This window comes from Vipera berus (assembly GCF_964194415.1).
Source record: "Vipera berus genome assembly, chromosome: 1".
Taxonomy (NCBI): Eukaryota; Metazoa; Chordata; class Lepidosauria; order Squamata; family Viperidae; genus Vipera; species Vipera berus.
This window is the reverse complement of record NC_138202.1, coordinates 30,110,146-30,132,626: the sequence shown is the minus strand read 5'-3', so window position 1 is coordinate 30,132,626 and position 22,481 is coordinate 30,110,146. Positions and strand designations below refer to the sequence as shown.

General features: G+C 37.9%; 1 protein-coding gene across 13 annotated transcripts in view; it reads right to left on the bottom strand.

Annotated features, from left to right (window-relative positions):
• Positions 1 to 22,481, bottom strand: part of SYNE2 (spectrin repeat containing nuclear envelope protein 2) — a 252,931-nt gene that overhangs the window by 25,793 nt on the left and 204,657 nt on the right. For all 13 annotated transcript variants that reach the window (XM_081313270.1, XM_081313260.1, XM_081313271.1 and 10 more), the window contains 11 exons: positions 19,514 to 19,693; positions 18,989 to 19,111; positions 16,188 to 16,342; positions 13,927 to 14,074; positions 13,684 to 13,778; positions 11,909 to 12,143; positions 10,054 to 10,248; positions 8,919 to 9,044; positions 7,484 to 7,639; positions 4,604 to 4,762; positions 3,776 to 3,945 (listed from right to left, as the gene is read on the bottom strand). In XM_081313270.1, the coding sequence (XP_081169396.1) occupies positions 3,776 to 3,945; positions 4,604 to 4,762; positions 7,484 to 7,639; positions 8,919 to 9,044; positions 10,054 to 10,248; positions 11,909 to 12,143; positions 13,684 to 13,778; positions 13,927 to 14,074; positions 16,188 to 16,342; positions 18,989 to 19,111; positions 19,514 to 19,693 (1,742 nt within the window). The remainder of the gene's footprint in view (positions 1 to 3,775; positions 3,946 to 4,603; positions 4,763 to 7,483; positions 7,640 to 8,918; positions 9,045 to 10,053; positions 10,249 to 11,908; positions 12,144 to 13,683; positions 13,779 to 13,926; positions 14,075 to 16,187; positions 16,343 to 18,988; positions 19,112 to 19,513; positions 19,694 to 22,481) is intronic.

Genomic DNA, 22,481 nt, shown 5'->3' with positions numbered 1-22,481 from the left:
TAGGTGCCAAAGGACTTCTCAAGGCATGGGATGAAGGATGTAGGAGACAATGGGATCAGGATGTCCCCATCTAAGAGGTACTTTCATTAGTATCCCTGAGGTGATCTGAAGGTCCCTATGGGTAGATAATATACAGTTACGTGTACAGGTGTGGCTTAGTTGTCACAGGGAATCAGGTAAGCAGCTAATTATATGCTACTTTGTAAATATGAAAGTATTTCCCTTTCTCCAAATAGCACCTGATGTATGAGAATTATGCTACTTTAGCAAAGCAATCATATATGTTACTACATAGATGATACTGCAGTACTGATAATAGAGTTACAGGTCGTCATGGTTGCTTAAGTATCATTTGAAGTTACCATGGATCTACCCGGAACTACTTACAACCTGTTTACATGATCATATTTGCGCACTTGGCAACCAGCTCCCCTTTATGGCCATTTGCAGCATCCTGCATTCACGTGACCATGATTTGCAACTTTTTTTTTTGTCAATGTTTACTTCCAGTATCTGGCAATTAGGGAAAATTGATTTGTTTAATGAATATGTAGTTTGATTAATGACCATCATTAAAATGGTTGTAATTTCAAATCTAGTCATGTGATGCCTTGACTTATGACTGCAATGACTGTGGTTATAATTGTAAATTGAGGACTACTTGCACTGAATGAGTGTGAATCCTCAAGGGCCACATCAAGCTCTGGAACACAGATTAAAGACCGCATTGCAAAAATAGCTATCGGCCCAATGTGGGTGAGAGCTTTGCATAAATAAGCACTTTGTCCCTTTCTCCTAATGCATATCAAGGCAGAGTTTTAAGAGTTTTTTTAAAAAATTTTTACTTTGTCCTAATCTAAAGGATTATGGTGGCTACAGAAGGTGTGCCAATAGGCTGCATGGGGCTTGTGGAGTGTGTTTTGCTTCTCTGCTTAAAAAGGTAAACCAAGTGATGCAAAACAAGATTCATAAGTTATATACTTAATTTAATATCTATTGTTTTTATTTTTCCTGTTAAGAAAAAAAATGAAAGCATGTTGTGAGAGCCTGTTAAAAATCTATATTTCAAATTTAACATTTTAAAAGAGAATAATGAGAGGGATATCATAAAATACAACTTTATTTAATTTATATCCTTCTGTAAAGAAAAATTTCAGAATGCATCCAATTTTATTTTGAGGCATTTCCAAGTCTTATTATTTTTGATACCCTATAAACAACAAGAGATTAAGCATTTTATGAAGGGAAAAAGGCAAGTTAATTTAAGAGAGCAAGGACACAGTATGGTATCATTTCGAATAGTCCAAAACGTTCCATCCAAAAAGGAGACATCCTTATGTTAATTAGCACACTGTTGCCTATTTGTTAATTTGCTTTAAGTAAACATTTTTAGGAGCAGACATATGCACTCATCTACTGAACTTTCATTTCTCAGAGCTATGTGAGCCTGACTATTCCTACAGTTTTCCAAAAGTTAATCCCTTAAACTAAAAATACTTGATGATGTTTTGGACAAGAGTTTTCCATAAGGAAAAGAACAGCTACAAGTCTGGAACTTGGAACTCCATAATATAAGATGCTTCCTGTTCAGAGCATTACGTTTTGAAAAACTGCCAGGCCAACCCTGAAATGCCTGAATGGATATAATCTGTAGGCCAAACCATACATTCCTGAATTGCACAAAATATTGTATCCTTGAAACACAGTGGATTGCACATCCCTTTTTAAGACGGTTAGCTTTGCTTTATAGAAAAGATCTGTCTTCTGCCCTCAACAGTATCACAAATCAGCTCCTTGATTTATTACATGGGAAACCAGCCAAAGAAGCTTGTTAATAATGTCTATAAAATTCTATAAAGCTTTATGCAATGACAGAATTACACAACTACAATTTCATGACTAAAAATACATTGGCAGCATGTATCTTGTTCTGAGAATTCAATCTTGAATTTGTCTTTTAGATTGAATGGCACACCTGCAGTTTATACAAGACTTCAACTGCTTGTGTTAGCAAAAACATTCTGTCAAATAAGACCACGAATATAGAGACCTCGAGACAACAGAGTGCAAGGAACAAACCAAATTCCACCATGACTTAATTAATCTATGTAATGACATCATTATGCAAATGACATCATTTGCATCAATTTACATCATTTACTCAATGACCTCATTATGAAGCTGACTTAATGTACATCATTTGTATACCACAGAAATAGAATAAAACGGTGTGAATTGCAAAAATGCTTCAATGATATACTCCTTGATTTAATGTAATATCAGGAATAATGGATACTTCTCCCTCAGCATTTGGATCATTATATTACTCTATATCTTTAGAAAGCAATATCACTATATAATATACTTCGTACAGTATTACAAACAGATAAAATACTACTCTGCTCTTCTAAATGTCGTAAGTACGGGATCAAAGAAAGAGGAATGAAAGACAAAATAATTAACAAAATAATGCAGAGCAGTAAAGATATTTTAAACTTCTATCAGAGAGAGAGCATTACATTTACATCTCTCTGACGTACATATTAGGATCATTATATATTATTTCATTTCAGCACCCATGAAGGGGAAAGCTTCACTCTGATCTAAACAACACAGAAATATATTCTGGAAAGAAATGCCACCTCCAAGTGAGGAACACCTCGTGCTTTTTAATCTTTAAGGCTTCTTCCCATGTCTCAAAGTATCTCCAATGTTGCTACATGAAATAGCTCAAGAATTTCCACAACATTTGCATGCATCAAAATTTAAACAGATGCCTCTGTGTTATTAATTTGTTGCTATTGCATTGTTCATGGATACACTAAGTTCCCCAAACTGCCCCTGGTTAGATACACATTCTTTTCCAGCTGCTTCTCTGCACAAAGCAAGCCTTTGTGCATGGCACCCAAGCATGCTTGGGCACTGTGGAAACATGACAAGGCCTCATGGACTAGAGCCTTATGGCAAAGCAAAGGATAAGAAGCACATCAAGAAACAAGTGAAAAGTTTGTCTAATTTGCCCATATGTCTCCAGCTGTTGATTGCTTTAAGGTGAAGCCACATCTTTACTACAATGATCTGTTTTGACCAGTGGCTTCTGAATGGTTTTTGTTGCAATTAAAATGCTCCCCAAATGTTCATGGCATACAAATTTGTTATAACTAATTTAAAACCAAAAATTACTTGCACAAAATACATAGATCTTAAGACCACCATTTAGTGAAATTTTGGCAATATTATTTTTAAAAACTTTAATTTATTAATTTTTGGAAGGTACCAATATTACAATATAATCCAAATATCTGAGTCATGTTGCAAAAATGGAAAACTAATTCTTGCTTGCTTCAGAGGCAAATAACTTCTTGGGAAATACAACTGCTAAAATGTTGGACAGCAATCGCAACAGACATACATCTGGAGGAAATGTAATGTGTTCACCAGTTTGTCACCTAGCGTATGTTTAACATAAAATAGCAGTTAACTAACCAATCATATCTTTCTAAACAAGATGTTGGGGTAGCACATACTCACAAAACATAGATGAATTATAATCACACATTACATTGTAGAATCATATTGACTAAAATGTAATGCATAAATCAACCCTGAAGATTCTAACAGAATAATAGAGTTGGAAGGGATGTTTGAGGTCTTCTAGTCCAACCCCCTACTCAAGCAGGAAATTCTATACTATTTCAGATAAACTTCTACTCAAGTTGTTATTTCTTTTATAATTCTATTATGGTTATATACCAACTAATGAACACATACTTACCTTCCTCCAATGATATCAAAGAGGTGCTGCCAGCGGTCATTAATTTTGTTGAGTTTCTCTTCAATTTCAGCCCCTCTACTATGGTTGCTAGACTTGATCAGCTGATTGCCCATTTCCTTGAAATGAACTAGCTGACTTTCATTAAACATGTTGATTTCCTCCATGTAATCCTAAACAAGAGAATTTTAATTTTTTAAATCAATACATTTTGCATAAAATGGAAAAGGTAGAAACAAAAGTGAGACTTCCACAGAAAGAAGTTTAAATGTAGGTTTCTAGTATTTTTACAGTAAACCCCCCCCAGAATAGTTGATTATATTAAAAATACTGTAATCAGCTCCCTATCCCTAACCCTCTGTTGATAAATTGCCTTTGGCCTTCTAGCTACTGTAAGCAAACAGCTGACCCTTCCATCAGTTTCTCCCAGATGACTGTAACACAAAGTTGAAGAAAAAAATTTAACCTTACATTTTATCTTCTTCCTCCCATCTCCCTTTTTCCTTATGTATCACAACTTTTCAAATGTACACTTAAGATCTGGGACTTTCATATTATACATTTTGTAAGTTTCTGAGAGCTTTTTTTTGCTAAAGGTTAACTGTCAATTTAAATAATTAAGAAAATAATCACCAGAGAAGACTAAGGATTTATTTATTTTGCAATTACGAGAAAAGCAGAAGATTAAGTCAAGAAGTTTTAAGTTAATACTTACTGGTCTCTCCTGAAACTCCATTATGGCAAGCATACCTAAGCAAGAATAAACTTCTGTGTACATCGATAATACAAGCTCAAATGAGGAGAAAAAAAATCTAACCAAAGTTTACTCACCTTTTGCAGCTTCTCTATCATGTCTTCAATACTGATATCTGCTGACTGAGGGACTTTTTCTTCCATCTGCACCAGCCAAGTACACAGCTCCTTATTTTTTTCATTGAACACAATCCAGGCATTGAGTCGGTCCTCAATATCTTGCTTGTGCAGAGATACCTGTGGAGGAAGATGACAAGTATCTTCACTAAATTTTGGGACGAGTCAAAGTTTACTGATGCAATCCATGAGGAGCCTTGGTGGAGCAGTGGGCTAATGCCTCCTTAAGTAACACCAGCTGCCTGCAATTAGTGCAGGTTCGCATCCCACCAGGCTCAAGGTTGACTCAGCCTTCCATCCTTCCGAGGTAGGTAAAATGAGGACCCAGATTGTTGGGGGCAATAAGCTGACTTTGTAATAATGCCGCTTGGGGTGGGGGCGAAAGCCCTAATAAGCAGGCATATACATAGAATGAAGGCTATTGCTAAGCACATTGGTTTGTGCTTAAATTGTAAGCCGCCCTGAGTCTTCGGAGAAGGGCGGGATATAAATGGGATTAAAATAAAAAATAAAATAAATAAATAAATGAGCAGGTAAAAAGAATGCATTTTGGGTTTTTTTTCCCTGCAAAATCCATTAACACTCTCAAAAAATTCCTTCCCTTTCAAATAATATTTTCCCCCAGAAAATAAAATATAAAATAAAATCAATATTAATAATACTATACATAGTCATGACAGAAATAACAGTGATGATTGTCATCGGCAGATAAAGTTAACTTCTTTTAAGCTTTCTGGGTAAATTGAAGGGCACTATATTTTTGGAGAAACAGATTTGGTATTTGCATCTCTATAAGTTAATAAGCATATGAAAAATATATATCCACTTTAAATTGCCTTTGGTCTGGAGCAACATATATGCTCCTCTGTACTGCTCCCTACTGTGTTGGCATGCCAAAACCCTGCCCTTGATATTCCCCGCCTCCTTGCTCCAGACAGTCCATCTGCTGATTGTTTTCCTCTTTCTTTCAGCAGAAGCATCTGGCTGGTTAATTCTGAGGGGCTCTTGGGCAGCTGCACTGCCTCGCTTTTAACACAGGCAGGGGATGGGCTTTTCCATTTATTGTTTTCAAACAATAGGCTTTTGTTGGAGATTTCATTTTAGGGTCAGGGATATCGGTAGGAAAGAAAATGGGCCATGCTAATTATCAATTTTTTGCACCTAAAACTTGGTATGGTTAACTTAATTTGAGAGATTGATGCATGGTTTTTTATTTATTTATTTATTTATTTATTTATTTATTTATTTATTTATTTATTTATTTAATAGTGTCTTGTTTTTCAGAATAACAGACTCATCACAATATAAATTTGGGGATCAGACTTTTATTCTAACTTTTGCCATTAATTCACTGAATATTCATGCACCAGGCTAAGCTGTAATTAGTTCTAAGTATGATCACCAAGCTACCCATATCCCACAGATGAGAGGGTGGGCTACCAGCAGATGGCTTTATACAACATGTAGAGTCCAATGTCATGCTGGATTATGATTAAGATAAACTAAGTTGTAACATCCCATGATTACTGATTATAAAGTCTTTCCTCCTTAACTATAATCAGACCCATGATTTGAAAAGTCACATTAAGCAAAACCCTGTGTCGGACAACATATGAAGCCAAATCATGGCATTGTTTAGTTTAATAATTGCAAAAGCAGACCTCATCTGGCCTTGGGCCAACAATAATTTCTCACTTCTGAACCAATTTTCTGTATAGTGGGCAAAATGACAGCATATATTTAATCTAGAACAGGAGTCCTCAACCTTGTTGGCAACTTTAAGATTGGTGGACCAATCTTAAAGTTGCCAAGTCCACCAGTCTTAAAGTTGCAAAAGATTGGAGACCCCTGGTCTAGAATCTAAAACAAAAAATGTTAAAGCAGGACAAATATCAACCAATAAGGTTAGATTCAAAATGGCTAAAATTTAAACATATTAAAGTTAGTTAACTGTTCATGTTAGACTTGGATATGAAAAAGGAACCTAGAAAGGATTAACTGATCCCAGCTAAACATGTATTATGATTGTAGCCATGCAGTTAAATCCAGCATATTTATACAAGGTAAGGCCTACTGCAATTTAAATACACCAGTTTCTTTCAAGGAAGATTTTAAAAATGTTAAAAAGCAATAAAACAGCAAAATAGTAATATTAGCAGCGAGCAGACGGTGCTGAGGAGGGAACTCCACCAATAGGATCTCATTGCTTCAGATTAAAATTTGGGGATGATTTCTGAAAATTACTGCTTAGCATGGCATTCCTGATCTTTGAAAAATGTAACGCACAGCTGTGAGGTGCATAAGATTTAAGAACTGCACAGTTGGGTAATGGAAGAAAATGTGTAATCATGCCTTATGTTTGAAACCTCCATCTACAACATGCAGAACAAAGTAGAGTTTGAAGAATTTCAAAAAGAGGCATCTTTAGAAAAATGTAGAAAACCACGCAGTAAAAAATATAAGGAATAACCATCTCCTCTCTGTTCTGCTTTGCCCTTCTGTTATGGGTCATTTCAGATCACTTTGAGCAAAGATAGTCAGTGTTGCTAGTCTACTTCTAGAACACCATCTCTTTCAATCAGAAGTTTCTCTAAAGCGCCCTATTGCTCAAAACTTTTAAAGCTTGGGAACACTGTGGCCACAAATGGCAAAAGGAGCAGTTTTTTTTTCTTTACAGCCACCAAAAAGCTACATTTGCTTACAGTATTGTTTAGAAATCCACAGGGCTTTAAATCCTTCAAGCTTATCTTCTGTTCCTTTTACACAAAACTGAGGAGTCTTCTTCACGTTGCCTTAAAATGCCTGATCTCAAACATCAGCGTGTCCAAATAAACTACTTACTCTGAGGCAGAGCTCTTCCCACTGGCTGTGCAAACGTTCAATTTGTTCTGTCAGTACCATCATATCTTCTGTGAGGATAAATTGAGTCAGTTCAACCATTTGGGCATCAAGTTCTTTTGCATTTTGGCTCCAGTTGGTGAGTGATTTCTCCAGTACCTGCATGCAAAAGACCAAGGGGAAAACAACAGGCCATTCAGAGCTAGCTCCTGGGGGAGGGGGGTGGGTGAGCGGGTGTGCACGCATGCCTGCCTCTGCATTCTCTTTTCTACAAACCTTTTGGTTAATCTTGTGATTGGTCTGTACAAGAGGGAAGGGAAAGGAGGACAGCAATTTGCTTGTGTGTGTGTGTGTGTGTGTGTGTGTGGACTTTTTTTTGGTTGATTGGATGCTGTTTAAAATTAAGGAAGGCAGCTGGAGAGAAGAGGAAATGGGTCATTTTCAAATATTGAGCACACAGAAAGTTCCCCTGAATTCCCCAAACTCTTAAAAATGTATAGTGTTATAAAGCTTTACTTAAGATGCAACATGACTTCTGTGAGGTTTTTTTTTCTTGCTGAATAAGTGTAACAAAGTTACTCTTCTAGCATTTAAAAATTGAGGGAGTTTATTTGTTTATCTGGAAAAACATTCATTGTGATTAATAGTGTTTATTCCCAACTAAAAGTAAGTCAAAGAAAGCCAGGGTAAAATAATTTGAAATGGTCAGCTGAATTCAAGGGGATTGATTTCCAAACAAATCTAGCTACCTAGATAGTTGCACAATTACTTTTGCACTGCTGCTGACCAAGTCTCATTTCATATAATTCACTAACACCAAAATGAACAACATGAACCATTTGACTGAATAGTAACTTTAAGGGTTTCTTGTCAATTTTTTAAAAAGTGCTATGTCACATTGATCATTTTTCAATTAATAATACAGCAGGTAAGCTTTTTAAGACTCAGGGACCAGAAATCTCACTAGAGGCAGACAATCTCACCTTCTTTGTTCAGTACGACAGCTTGTTTCTGAACTGAAGAACTTTTATCTTCTCTTCAATTTGGAGAGAATGTCTCCGTTACTCCCCCATTAATTTCAGAACTGTTCCATTTGCACTAATCCAGCGTTCTAATTCAGCTTTGAATTTGTTTTAAAACAGGGGTCCCCAACCCCCAGTCTGTGGACCTGCACTGGTCTGCAGCATGTCATCAACCGGCCGTGCAAAAAAGCGAAGCCCCATCCGTGGCATGCAGGCAGTGCACAAAACCACACCCCTCCGGTCCACAGGAATACCTTTCTCCACAGAACTAGTCCCTGCTGCCCAATAGGCTGGGGCCGCTGTTTTAGAACATCAAGAATTGTTGTGCAGGTACAGTATATCTTGAATTTGTCAGTGAAAAATATTAAAACTGATGTTCCTCAAACTGCTTCAGATCTTAGCTTTCGTAAACATACCTTTACTTGTTCCATGGTTGCTGGCAATGCATCATGTTCTATAGGAAGAGGTTTGCTTATGCTTCCTTTGAGCTCTAGTAAAACATGGCCTAGATCCTTCACTTGCCTTTCACATTTCTTCCAGGTCTGTAATTTCAAAGAAGAATAATGAGTTCACGATGAGTAACAAATATTGTTTAATAGGTAGAAGTATTGCTGCTATCAGATAACCTCCAATACATTTTGGATTCTCCTTATAACACAGAGGAAGAAAAATAGTATCCACAAAGATTCTTTGTCTCTTATTATCTGCATATAGCTAATGTATGCATTCTAAGCTTCTCATAATTTTGCATTGATTTGCAAATATGCTATTCTTTGAGATTTATGTTAGAAAAATCTTAATAATGAAAGAGAATTTTACGGTAGAACTAATTATTAAGAGACGTATGCAATTGCCTTTCATTGGATGTATGCAAATAGATGCTAGATATCCGGATGCTTTTATTTGGATATCTACACAAAGCAGGTGGCAAACTCATTGGCTTCAATGGTTCCTTCCAATTCTATGATCTCAAGAATAAGCGAAACAACAAGAGCAATTTGGAGGCAGAACTTCTTTTTGCCTCAAAAACAAACAATATTTAAGCAACCAGACTAGCATTAGCTAGACACAATAACAATGCTCAGAGTTACCAATCTAGTAGTATTTTTCTACAATCACAGATGATCTTTGAAAGAATCACTAATTAAGTATTTACTGTACTGCAGTTCTAAATTAAAACAGGAGCACAAGATCCTAGACAAAAATTATATAGAACAAAATTGACATCTAAATGAAAAAATAATTAAATCCCCAATAAATCTATCACCTTATCTCTGTCCTATAGAAAAAATACTTCCCAAATAATAACTGCAACAGCAAATGTAAAAGAAGCTATGGAACGCAATTCCATTTTAAAGCATTTTCTATATAGTCAAAAGAATATAAGTTCAGTCTCTAGCAGCAGTACATCCAAGAATTAGGTAGCAAGAGACAGATTTTCTGGATCGGATTGATATATGAACTGCAGTAATGACAAATTCACACAAAAAGATGAATTCAAGACCCAATTGGTTCATTATAGAATAAAGATAACTGATTTATGCAAGATACCTGTATGGTGCCCTGAAATTGCTTGGTAATCTTCTCCAGCTGAAGTTGTGTGTCGTCCCAATTATCTCGCAACTTATTCATCTCCAGCTGCATGGCAGCTTTTGCTTCAGGGGCTACCATGCCAAGTAACTTTTCCCCAGTATCCAAGGCTAAAGAATATCTGGTTTGCCACCTCTTTTGAAGTATTTCCTTATTCTACCAAGAAAGCAAATAAACTCAGATTGTTATCATTACATAAAATATAAATCATTGTTACAGTTAGAAGATCAGTAGGTAGGGTATTGAAAGGATACAGACAGAGATGCAAAAGAATATCCACAGAACTACTGGAAACAAAATCTCCTTAAGCATTACTTGAATAATTTTAGTAGAAATATGCCTTTTCATATTACTACAGATTTTACAGCATTAATGCCACTTCTGATATGGTCCTGGGAACTGAAGGTAATTAAAAATATTTTTAAAATGCAGTCCTTGGCCAAAAAAAAATGTTTAGCCACCTCTGGTTAGCATTATGCCTGAATGAAAGACATACTGATCCCCCCAGAAATCTATTATTATCACAATTCCACAGGAGGGAGAAAGAAGCTGAGATGACAGCTGCTAATATAAGGCTCTTATACTGCTTTAGCCAAGTCTTTACACCCATGTTTAAGGATGTATTACCCCAAAAATGTATGATTTGGGGGACAAGAAAGATTCAACATATAATATGTGATGACTAGCACACTTCAGGAAAGCACCAATTTCATTTTTTAAATTGTACTGAAATTGTACTGAAGCTGCTTAAAACACAAAAAAGAAAATAATTAATATATTTTAAAAATGTATCAATACACAAGCCCATTCTATAGTCAACAATATTAAAATAAAATTTCTAGGGTCAGTTCAGTAAAAAAAATATCAACATTTGGAATTATAAATAATTATAATTCAACATTAAGTTACAATTATTATTAATCTAATTTGAACCTACAATTTATACCAGAAAGAAATATGAGTGAGGTACATGAGTATGAAATGCAATTTCTGGATCATGAGACCCTGCGTGCAGTGATTTATGCTCTGGTCATCTCGTTTGGATTATTAGAACACACTCTACATGGGGCTATTCTTGAAGAGTATTCAGAAGCTGCAGTTGGTCAAGAATGCAGCAGCACAGAAAGTTCTGGAGGCCTCTAGGGTGGCACATGTACCCTACTGTTACTGGAACTGCATGGGCTGCCAGTTTGCTTCCAGGTCCAATTCAAGATGTTGGTCATCACCTTTATGGCATGGGTCCTGATTACCTGAAGAAGCATCTCATCATGATGGAATTGGCCCATTCCACTTGTTCTGGCAGAAGGGGACTATTGTGGGTCCCATCAGCCAAGAAATTTCAGCTGGTGGGGTCCAGAAGAGGAGTCCTTTCATACCACGGCCTTCTTGCTTTGGAACATCTTGCCACTGGAGGTGAGATCTACCCCCACCATTTTGGTCTTCAGGAAGACCCTTAAAACCTGGTTCTGCCAGATGGCATGTGGTCCTGAAGCTGTAGGCTGTAGGTGGTTGATGCAGTGACAGAGAACGTACTACCCCTGCTCTACTCCAAATCCATGGTCTTTTAGTCTGTGTTTAATCTTTTGTCATTTTAATATGCTTTTATATTGTTTTTATATCTCTGTTTTATTACATTATAAGCCACCGAGAGTTGCCTCGAATAGTCAGATGGGCAGCATATACATTTAATAAATAAATAAATCTGAACTGTGGGACACATCTAACTAGGTTTACCCTATTTAATTTTTCAAGAAATGTGCTATTGCGGTCTATTGTTGATTTCTCTGATTCTCTGATAGCAAGTGGGAGGTCTAACCTTGAATGTGTGATTCAGGTTCCTAATTTGATCCAAGCGATACTTGTCCTGGCTCTTCACAGCAGCTATGTATCTGTTTGTGTCCATGAGGAATTTTGTGAGATCCTGCAGTAAGGTTGTGAATTTTTGCCACTGCTTTACAAGGCTGTCAATGTCACTCTTTTTCCGATGAGCCATCCGCACTACACTCTGCCACTGCTCCTTCAGCAGAGTGATCCTGGAGATAAACTCAGTTCTAAAGTAACCAGAGTGATATGTTAAAACAGTATCATGTACTACCATCACATTGTAGACATATGGCATTAGGTCCAGCGTGGTATTTAGCAGGTACCCTATGTCACTATAGCATACAGCCATCTAAGAGTGCTGAATCCCCTCCAGGTTGCTGTACACTGCAGTTGTGTATACACAGATAAGGAGGTTGAAACTGTAAAAGTGTGTTACTAAAATGCCCCCCTTATACACTATAGCAAATTAAACTTACACTACCCATTCTTAGAAAATCTGGTTCTTTTATAGCCACGAGATAACCATTCTCCTTCTTTCCAACCAATTTTCAGAAGAAGGTTGCAAACTTTTTATCAATAGCTCTGGCTTATAGAAGCTGTCTAATACATAGTTTCAGGCTTGTGTTTTTTACACACATACACAAACACAATTTGATGTATTTTTAGTTATTGGTCTTGGACTGTAAATAAACTGAACTGAACTGCAGTGTTATTTTTAACAGGCACAGGCAGCTAAGTGTCCTCCAGATGTTTTGGATTTCAGCTCCCATATGTACACCGTAACTTATGAAATTGGTGACCCATAGAAAAACTGACTTTCCTACCTCACTATAAGGAAGAAGAGCTGCTGAAAACTTAGTAACAATTATACTGATTTATAGAAAAATCAGAAAGGGTCTGTCAGCTATTTGGAAATTTTGGGCATTGTAGCTCTGACAATCTAAAGTGAACTGCTTTGGAAAAGACTGATTAAGTTTAATGTGAATATACAGAAGTGGAGACATTCATTCTAAATGTTGAAATTCAGTGGGTCTAGCATCCAGGTAAGCAGGCATAGGAAATTACAGACTTGAAAAAAATAGAAGTTGTTATATAGAATATTGCAGAACAACACTGATGAACAGAGGATGCTGGATGGGCTCTGCAGTTCTCTGTCCTACTATGGGCATTAGATGCACTGGATATCACTTAAGCCTAAAATCATGTCTGAATTTCTGTCTTTGGCTTTGCCAATTGTTCCATATCTATTCATTTATACAGGTAGTCCTCGTATTTGAGCCTGGAATTACACTCATAAGTCATTAACTGGATCATCATATGACTGTGCCCAATTTATGATCTTTTTTGTGGTGATTGTTAAGTGAATCCCTGGGATCATTAAGCAAATGTGATTGATAAGTGAATCCATTGAGCAATGGGCGCTGCCAGAAAAGGGAAATAAATGCTGGTTCTAGCAACAGAAATTGTGAGTTGCAGTCACAGGACTGCAGGACTCAGTAAACAGCTGTAGATGTGGGCTGGCTACCAAGTGCAATCATGTGACTGCGGGCAGGGGAGGGGGCATTGGAAGTTCAAATCTAGGTCCTAAGTAGCGCCTGAGAAGTCCATGATAAAAATTGGAGTGATTGCTGAGCAACTGGTCATAGGTTGAGAACTATCTGTAGTGACAGCTTTAACTTTTCTAAAAATGATTGGCGCCTGGGTTCACATTATTCCTACTGAAAGCCATAAAAACCAAGGTGTGTACCATCAAGTCATATATTTTACCTGTTTTCTGCTTCTCCTGATTCCAACATGTGCAAAGCTTTTGACACAAGACAACTGAAAATTTGCTGATTAATGGAAATCTCTGCTTGTAATATCTGTAAGTAATGAATAACATTTAATCATTGTTTTAATTCAATGAACTGAAAGAATATCAGCTGTGGCAAGAATATGACTGCAGAGCTGATACTGAAAATACCAAACTCCCAATTCTTTGGATCAAGGCCAAACATCTGAAAACATCACCTCATATTCTTTCTGGTGTTCTTGCAGTTTTTCAAGTGTACCCGGCATGTTCTCTTTCAGGCTCTCTTTCATTTTCTCTAGAAACTGCACCCAATTCTGACATTGCTGAAGAAACTTCTTGTCATCTGATTGATGCTTCTGCAGTTCACTGCAATGAAAACAAAAGAAATCAAATGAAATCAAATCAGACTTAGTTGGGTGTTAAACTAAGTATGACTAACTTAAATCTTACAGGTTTCAAGAGTTGTACTTGTTGTAGATCAACATTATTATCCATGATCCTGTAGACAAATCTCTACCATAGCCTTCCTTTACTTGGTATTTTCCCAATGACATAGGTTATAATTCTTCTCACTTCCAGCCATTATCAGTTGTAGTCCACCATATTTAACGTAGTGAAAAACTGACTGAGAATTAAGACTGTAAATCTAATTTGAAACTTAAAGCAACCAGTGAGGAAGAACAGCTCGGAAACTGCTAGAAGTCAGGCAGTGGAACTAGCCAACAGTTTACATCAGATTCCTCATATTTGAGGTTGAAAACATTGATAGCATATTATGGACACTTTAAGGAAATAGCTACTATGAAGGAGGAGAGCTGTCCATAATCAAAATGGCAACTATAAAGGATATGACCAGTCATAAAAATCAGTTTATTAAAAGGCAAATTAGTGAACTGGTTTTCTCTGCTACACTCTGTAGTTCCCAGGGATATGTATGATCAAATTCCACCTTACCTTTGTTTTGGGATGTACATAGAGATACATTCATAAACAAAGACTGAGAGCTAAGAAATTCATTTATTTATTTGGCTTACAGATCCTGTACAGAATTCTCTGCGTGCAGCATGCCAGCTTCCCATTAATGTTTTAAAATTAAACAAAATCTGTGAAAAGTTCAAAGGTGGAAGGTAGAAGGGTCGTTGAAAAGATTAGTATCCATGGCAAGCTGAAAACACCTGACTTGGATGAGCTTAAAGGAGCTAATATCATGGACCATGAGGCTTATCAATGGTTGCTGATCATGACATCTATGTAACTTTCACAGATTGTACTTCTCTAAGTACATGAAGATGGGAGACACACAGCAAGGAAAAGGTCCACAACACCTAGTCTGCTACCTTCTAGCATGGGAGCTCTGAAGAAGAATTTGGTTACCCAGTTTTGGATTCAGATTAAATTATCCCACTCTCTGATAAACTCTTTTTATAACTTGAATGTCTTCATTTTCAATGTTCTCTTATGCAGAGCTTTTCAATCAGTGGTATGGGTACCACCTGTGGTACATTGGCACCTGGCAGGTGGTACGCAACCATCCTAGAAAAGTGGTAGCGGGGGAGGGGAATGAGCTGAACCGGTGGCAGCACTGCACAAACCTAACCTGAGTGAGAGACAGCTAGAGCTGCAGGGCTGTCAGGGCTCAGCGGAAGCGCCAGGATCAGCACCAGGCTCCAGCTGGAACTCAGTGCTGATCCTGGCGGTTCTGAGCCCAGAAGAAGCGCCGATCAGCTGGAATGTTGCAGCATTTCCAGGGTCTTGTGATTTACATTCAGATGCTTGGCAACTGATTCATATTTATGATGGTCACAGTGTCCCAGGGTCATGTGAAGTGACCAAAACCTGCTACAACCACCCAGCAGATGGAGGGGGGAATAAAACCTAAACACCCCACACCTGCTGCCAATCCTCAACCTCGGACAGGAGGAAGAGCGCCGCCGGTCGGGCAGGCAGGTGTCTTGCTCAGCTGTGGCTTGGGGGGCACTTTTTCAGTTCCATTGTAAGTTCGAACAGTCACTAAGTGAACTATTGTAAGTCAAGGACTACCTGTACTTCATCACTTTTCCTTTTTTTTTTTGACACCTTGCTAGGCGACTGATGGTACACAGATGTTGCCATAACCTAAAAGTGGTACAATGGGTGAAAAGGTTGAAAAGCCCTGCTCTTATGTACTCACTAGCATTTGCATATTATTAAAAATTTCTTTCAACTCACTGGGTTGCAGTTCATATATTCAAAAGCAGATTCCAAAAATCCTACCTCATGGAACTATCCCACGAGTGTTGTATGGAAAGATTACTACACTAAATGATGAATAAGGCTGCTTATAGAAAATAGCTGTGAAAGAAAACATCGCATATGCAATACAGTTTAGCCACAGAGCTTTCGAGACTTTATTCACTTTGGGTGCCCAAAGGCTGCAAATAAAGTGACTTAAGCTACTGTGATGGAGTTACATCATAATATGAGAAAAAGTCCTCTTTACCTGCATTGCTCCAGAACTAAAGCAGTTTTCTGAGTCCACTGCCGATTAAGGTTTTGTAATCTCTTTACAGTGAAGTCACAGAGTGGCAATCTAAAACTGACTTCATTCAGTCTCTCCATTTCAGGAGACAAAGATGTGAGACTCAATAACTGGCTCTGAAAAGAACAAATAAATTAAATACTAGAAAATCATGTTTGTTTGATTTCTTGCAAACATTACCCAATAGAGCCAATCACTTCTTTGACTTATAACGAGGAGCAAAAATCTCCAGGTCTCTCTATACAATGTTGCATACCATAGAAATTAGCATAATAACTATCAATTAATGGGGCACGTTTTCAAACTAGTTTGTAATACCACCGAACTTCCTTTCCCTTTTAGCCCAAGAGCTCCTTTTCCCCCTTAGTTTTTTAGAACTAATAAACTTTCATTATTTACTGGAAATTCATTAAACAGCACCTGGAGCAATGCCATACATTTGGAACTAAATAATTCTGAACCCAGGAATTTGAATATTTCAACAGAATATGCACTATTTCTGCACAAAATAAAGAAATCCAAAACTTATTTTCATGTCAAAAGTCAAAAATTCTTGCTCAACATCAAGATTTACTATCTGGCCATTCCTACACAATGTAGAGCTTATATTATAATTATTAGACATTTATATCTTGCTTTCCTTCAGAATAGTAGTCAAAAATTGGCCTATATTATGCTAATTTGGTTAATCAGATCGTCACAACTGGCCACAACTGAGCTTTGTACATCGGGATTGTTGAATTACATGTCCCAGACAGAATCCCTTCTATGTAAACTCCCTTTCAGAGTATAGGAAAACATGTCTCACAAGGAACTATAGCTACATGATATTATTCTGTTCTCTGTCAGGTAGCAATTTATGAGTCAGAAAGACTTCTGGGTAAAGATACAAAAGATGTTTCACATTCAACCATTCCATGTGTTAACTCTACAACAAACCTGGGTGCAGCCATTTTACTCATTCTAGGTTGTACCAAGAATGGGAGAGGGTATGGAGGAATTCTACTAGTCTAAAAATTTTACTGTCCCATGGGAACCAAGGTCATTTCTGTCTGTTAGATGGGGGGGGGCATGAGCATTTGGTTAGAAAGCCCGCCAAACTCTTCTTTTGGGGAACATAGCTGATTGCATAGCATTGGGATGGGAAGTTCAACTTTGTATTATCTCTCTTTGAAGGGAAGTTCAGACTTGGTGCCGATACTATGTAAGCAATAAACATGTTCTTTGAGGAAATCTCAAGCCTCGGAGTTCTGACTTCTTTGGTCTTGTCTATTGGAACCTTGACACTATGGCTGGGACCCCTAGCTTGGCATGTTCCGTGTGCAGATAAAAAGTGAAACCTGCACAATCCAATCTGGGCAAGGAAACAAACACATGTTTAGGTACAAATGGTATGATTGCAATTGGGAGTAGGAAAAAGATAAGGAAACTGGAGGCTGTGTACCAAAAAAAGGAAGGGACTGGGAAGATTTGGATGAAGGAAAGATGGGCTGGTTAGAAGGGAAGGTACTGGGAAGACTAGGAGCAGGCTGGGGCAAAATCAATGTAGAAGAGAATAGGAGAGAGGAGTCAGGTGCATCACCCCTCTGTAAAATGTTTTATTTTCCTGGGCTCCAAGATCACCGCAGATGGGGACTACAGCCAAGAAATTAAAAGATGCTTGCTCCTGAGGAGGAAACCTATGGCAAATCTAGACAGCATACTAAAAAGCAGAGACATCACCCTGCCAACAAAATTGTGTATAGTCAAGGACATGGTTTTCCCAGTTGCAATGTATGGATGTGACAGTTGGACCATAAGAAAGGCTGAGCGCCAAAGAATTGAGGCCTTTGAACTATGGTGCTGGAGAAGACTCCTGCGAGTCCCTTGGACTGCAAGGCGATCAAACCGGTCAGTCCTAGAGGAGATCAACCCTGACTGCTCTTTAGAAGGCCAGATCCTGAAGCTAAAACTCAAATACTTTGGCCACCTAATGAGAAGGAAGGACTCACTGGAGAAGAGCCTAATGCTGGGAAAGATTGAGGGCAAGAGAAGAAGGGGAGGACAGAGAATGAGGTGGCTGGATGGAGTCACTGAAGCAGTAGGAGTGAGCTTAAATGGACTCCAGAAGATGGTAGAGGACAGGAAGGCCTGGAGGAACGCTGTCCATGGGGTTGCGATGGGCTGGACACGACTTCGCAACTATCAACAACAAGATGTTGATCTGAGACTGGAGTACATATGGATATCTTAAAGCATTCATGTAACAGCTAGAATTCCAATCCATAATATAGAATGCAAAAGGTGCACCTCAGAGGAAGCAGGCAGTTTGCCCTGCATCCCCCTTAGCCCTCTTCCATGTGTTTTTTAGGGTTAGAGTTTTTAAATAATAAACCTCCTGAATTTTTTTATATCTCTTGAATTTTTCCTCCGCAAATGGCTCTATTCTTACAGGGTGGCCATCAACATATTGTACAAAGCATGTTACAGCCCTTGAAGTGACAGAAGATGTTTACCTCACTATAAAGAGAAGATTGCTTAATAAAATAAGGGACCTCATTCCCAGATGCTATGGAAGAACATTTCACTATCTAAAATACTTATTATTATCAAGAGATAATAAGGTCAATTTTTACAAACTTCGTTTGAACACTGGTGTCTTTGAAAGGTTTTGCAACTTCTGATTATACCATACTGCCTAGGGTCAATGGGAGTTAGAGTTCAAAACATGTCACTGCCTTAATTGTCATAATTGTTTCATACTACTATAAACACAGGCTTACCATGAGTAGCTCCAAATTTTTATTGCTTTCACATGAATTGTGCAGTATTTCTGTGGAATTTTTAACATGGTTTTCCAGTTTTTCTAAGGAATCCCCAAAATTCTCCAGTTGTAAAAGACCATACTGAGGGAAGAAAGAATTATGAAATACTGATATTCTATCCGATTTAACATATAGTTTCAAAATATAGTTTTCGTGAAAAAATGGCAGATAACTAAGTATAATAGGCTGTGGCTGTACCTGCCATTTGACTTTTTATCTTTTTTAAAAAAAAAACACCTCATTATTAGTAGCTAGCTTGCTATAAATCCCATATTTATTTCCAAAGGATGGCTTCTTGAAAAAATATAAATGAGCAGCGACAGCACAGAATACATTCTCAAAAATCCAGGAGTGGCCCATTATACCAAAAACATGGGAACCCAGATATATAAATGAAAAGTATTTTCTAAATATAACATTCAGGATAATTATACAACTTCCCACTCTCTGCTGAAAATGCTTATATCAAGCAATTAACAGTACTTGATAAACATCTGCTTTCATCTGTAGCATCTTTTCCAGATAGGAGATCCTTTGAAGTGGCTGGGGTTTTTCCTGAAGAAGGTTCTGTGTCTCCGGTTCAGTCAACTGAGTTAAACTATCGCTTGATTCAGAAGCCTGAAGATAATATTCTTTGATGTCTTGAAGGCCAAGTTGCAGTCTCTAAAAACAAAGGAATTATGCCTTAAGAGAAGCAATCCGAGACTCCAGAACTAAGATTCTACCTGCCAGATAACAAGGAGGCACTGGAAGAGCCAATTATTAGTTATCTAATTCATGAAATTGCTCACAGACTTACCTGAAGTACCTTAAAACACCATTCAAACTATAAAATGTAAGAGCCACCATTTGCAAACCAACCAAAGCACTGAAGAGCCATGCTCTCCTGTCTTAAGCACCTTAGTTCTAGTAGAGGGTAAAGTTGAACAAAACTACTATATCTCCTGAAAGCTAGTAAGAAGGTCTTCACATAAATCCTAGAACAGGGGTCCCAAACCTGTGGGCCATGGCCCGCTATTGGGCTGTGGCCTCTTGTCCACTGGGCCACAAAACAGGCTGGCCATTGAGTGCATGTGTGTATGCACTCACCCCCATTTGCGTTAGCACTGCCACTATGCAAACGGGGCACTGTGTGGTGAAAACAGGGCACCATGCCTTGAAAACAGAGCAATGGGGCAGTGTTAGCGCCCGCATGGCAAAAACAGGGCAGTGCTAGTGCGTGTCACGCAGGCACTAGCACCGCCTCTTTTGCATCACACATGCTCGTGGCCCCATTTGTGTGTGTACGCACACGTGCAAGTAAAATGCTTCCCCCTCCCTTTCCCATTGGTCTGCCAACTGAGAAAGGTGGGACACCTCTGATCTAAAAGACTAGCCAGAATGATGAGGCCCCAGATCGTTAATCCTGAACATTGTTGGGATGCTTAATTCCCTTTCACTTTCTGACTATATGATGAGCAATACAAAGAAAATTAAGAAAACTGTAGCTTGGTAGGTCTATTTTATGGAAAGGGAGGGGGAAATGCAGTTGAGGAGCACCTCATCCAAGGTGTATAATTTAATACCATTTCCATTTAACACCAGCTACCTAAAAATCATGCCTTTGAGAATGAGAATCACAGCTTTGTAGTTAATGGGCATCAAATAAGTAGAAAATGCTAATTTACTACCATTAAGAACAAATTTTGCCAATAGGACTAATGCTTGCCTGGCTTCCTAAGTCTTTTTTCCCTTGTCACTGCTGCTTTTCAGGCTAAATGAGTTCCTTGCTCTAAAGGGGTCCATTTTAATTTCTTCACATTAGGCTTCCTGAGCAATTTATTAAAGCCACATACACTTTTCTAACCATTTGCAAAAATGCAGAGAACTTTACCCTAAATCCTCAACCTCAGCTAAAACTGTTAGCACAGGGAAAAAGAAGATTAGGCTTAAAAGCACAACAAGTGGTCCGACAGATTCTTAACAGTCATTCACAACTGAAAAGAAAATGAAAAAAGAATCATCCCCATCCATTAGGGTTCTTCTTTAGAATTACTCTTTATAAAAGAAGAATTGTTTAGCTCTCCACTGCTATTTTTTGTTAGGTTGTGGGGTGGAGGGATGACTATTAACACCAGATGGCTTTACCAATTGCTTCTTGTTTGACAAAATTATCTTTTTTTTAACTGTTGTCCAGTGTCATGGAATTATATTGTAGAAAGCTGCTTCTATATTATTATAACACAGCAGAAGCATTTCTACTGCTGTGTTACTACTTTTTACAGTATTACTGAAGAAAATTCTGAAATATTTTCCTCTACAATATAGATTTGTTAAATTGATATAAAATGCAGTTGGGCTGGCTCTGATCCTGCAAATACTGATGTACACTGTTTTTTTTTAGTTCAAGGGTCAGGATGAAACTGGAATAATTATTCAACTGGCAAAATTATTCAACTGGTTGACTCAAGGATTGGATCTTGGAGTCCTAGTGGACAATCACTTAAATATGAGCCAGCAGTGTGCTGCAGCTGCCAAAGAAGCCAACACAGTGCTGGGCTGCATTAACAGAGGGGTAGAATCAAGATCACATGAAGTACTAATACCACTTTACAATGCTTTGGTAAGGCCACACCTGGAATACTGCATCCAGTTTTGGTCACCACGATTTAAAAAAGATGTCGAGACTCTAGAAAGAGTACAGAGAAGAGCAACAAAGATGATTGGGGGACTGGAGGCTAAAACATAGGCAACGGTTGCTGGAATTGGGTATGTGTAGTTTAACGAAGAGAAGGGTGGGGGGGGTGACATGATAGCAGTATGCCAATATCTCAGGGGCTGCCACAAAGAAGAGGGAGTCAAGCTATTCTCTAAAGCACCTGAAAGCAGGATAAGAAGCAACGGATGGAAACTAGTCAAGGAGAGAAGCAACCTAGAACTAAGGAGAAACTTCCTGACAGTTAAAACAGTTAACCAGTGGAACAACCTGCCTCAGAAGTGGTGAATGCTCCAATACTGGAAGTTTTTAAGAAGAGACTGGACAGCCATTTGTCTGAAATGGTATAAGGTTTCCTGCCTGAGCAGGGGGTTGAACTAGATGACTCCAAGATCCCTTCCAACAACATCATCATCATCATCATCATCATCATCATCATCATCATCATCATCATTATTATTATTATTATTATTATTATTATTATTATTATTAACCAATATGAGCTGACTCAAGGATTGGATCTAAGACATTTTGGGTATAAAAACACAGCTGTTTTGTTGTTGAGCTTTAATTTTCTTTGAATCACCTTGTAGAGATAAATTATAATGAAGATTTTTAATAACAAACAAATGGGTTTTGTTTCCTTCACCATGCTTTAATATCATCAGTATTTGACTGAGGGTAGTGCTGGTGATGGGTGAGTGGTATTTTGTATCCCAAAAGTGAATTTACAGTTTTGCAAAGTTAATAACAAAA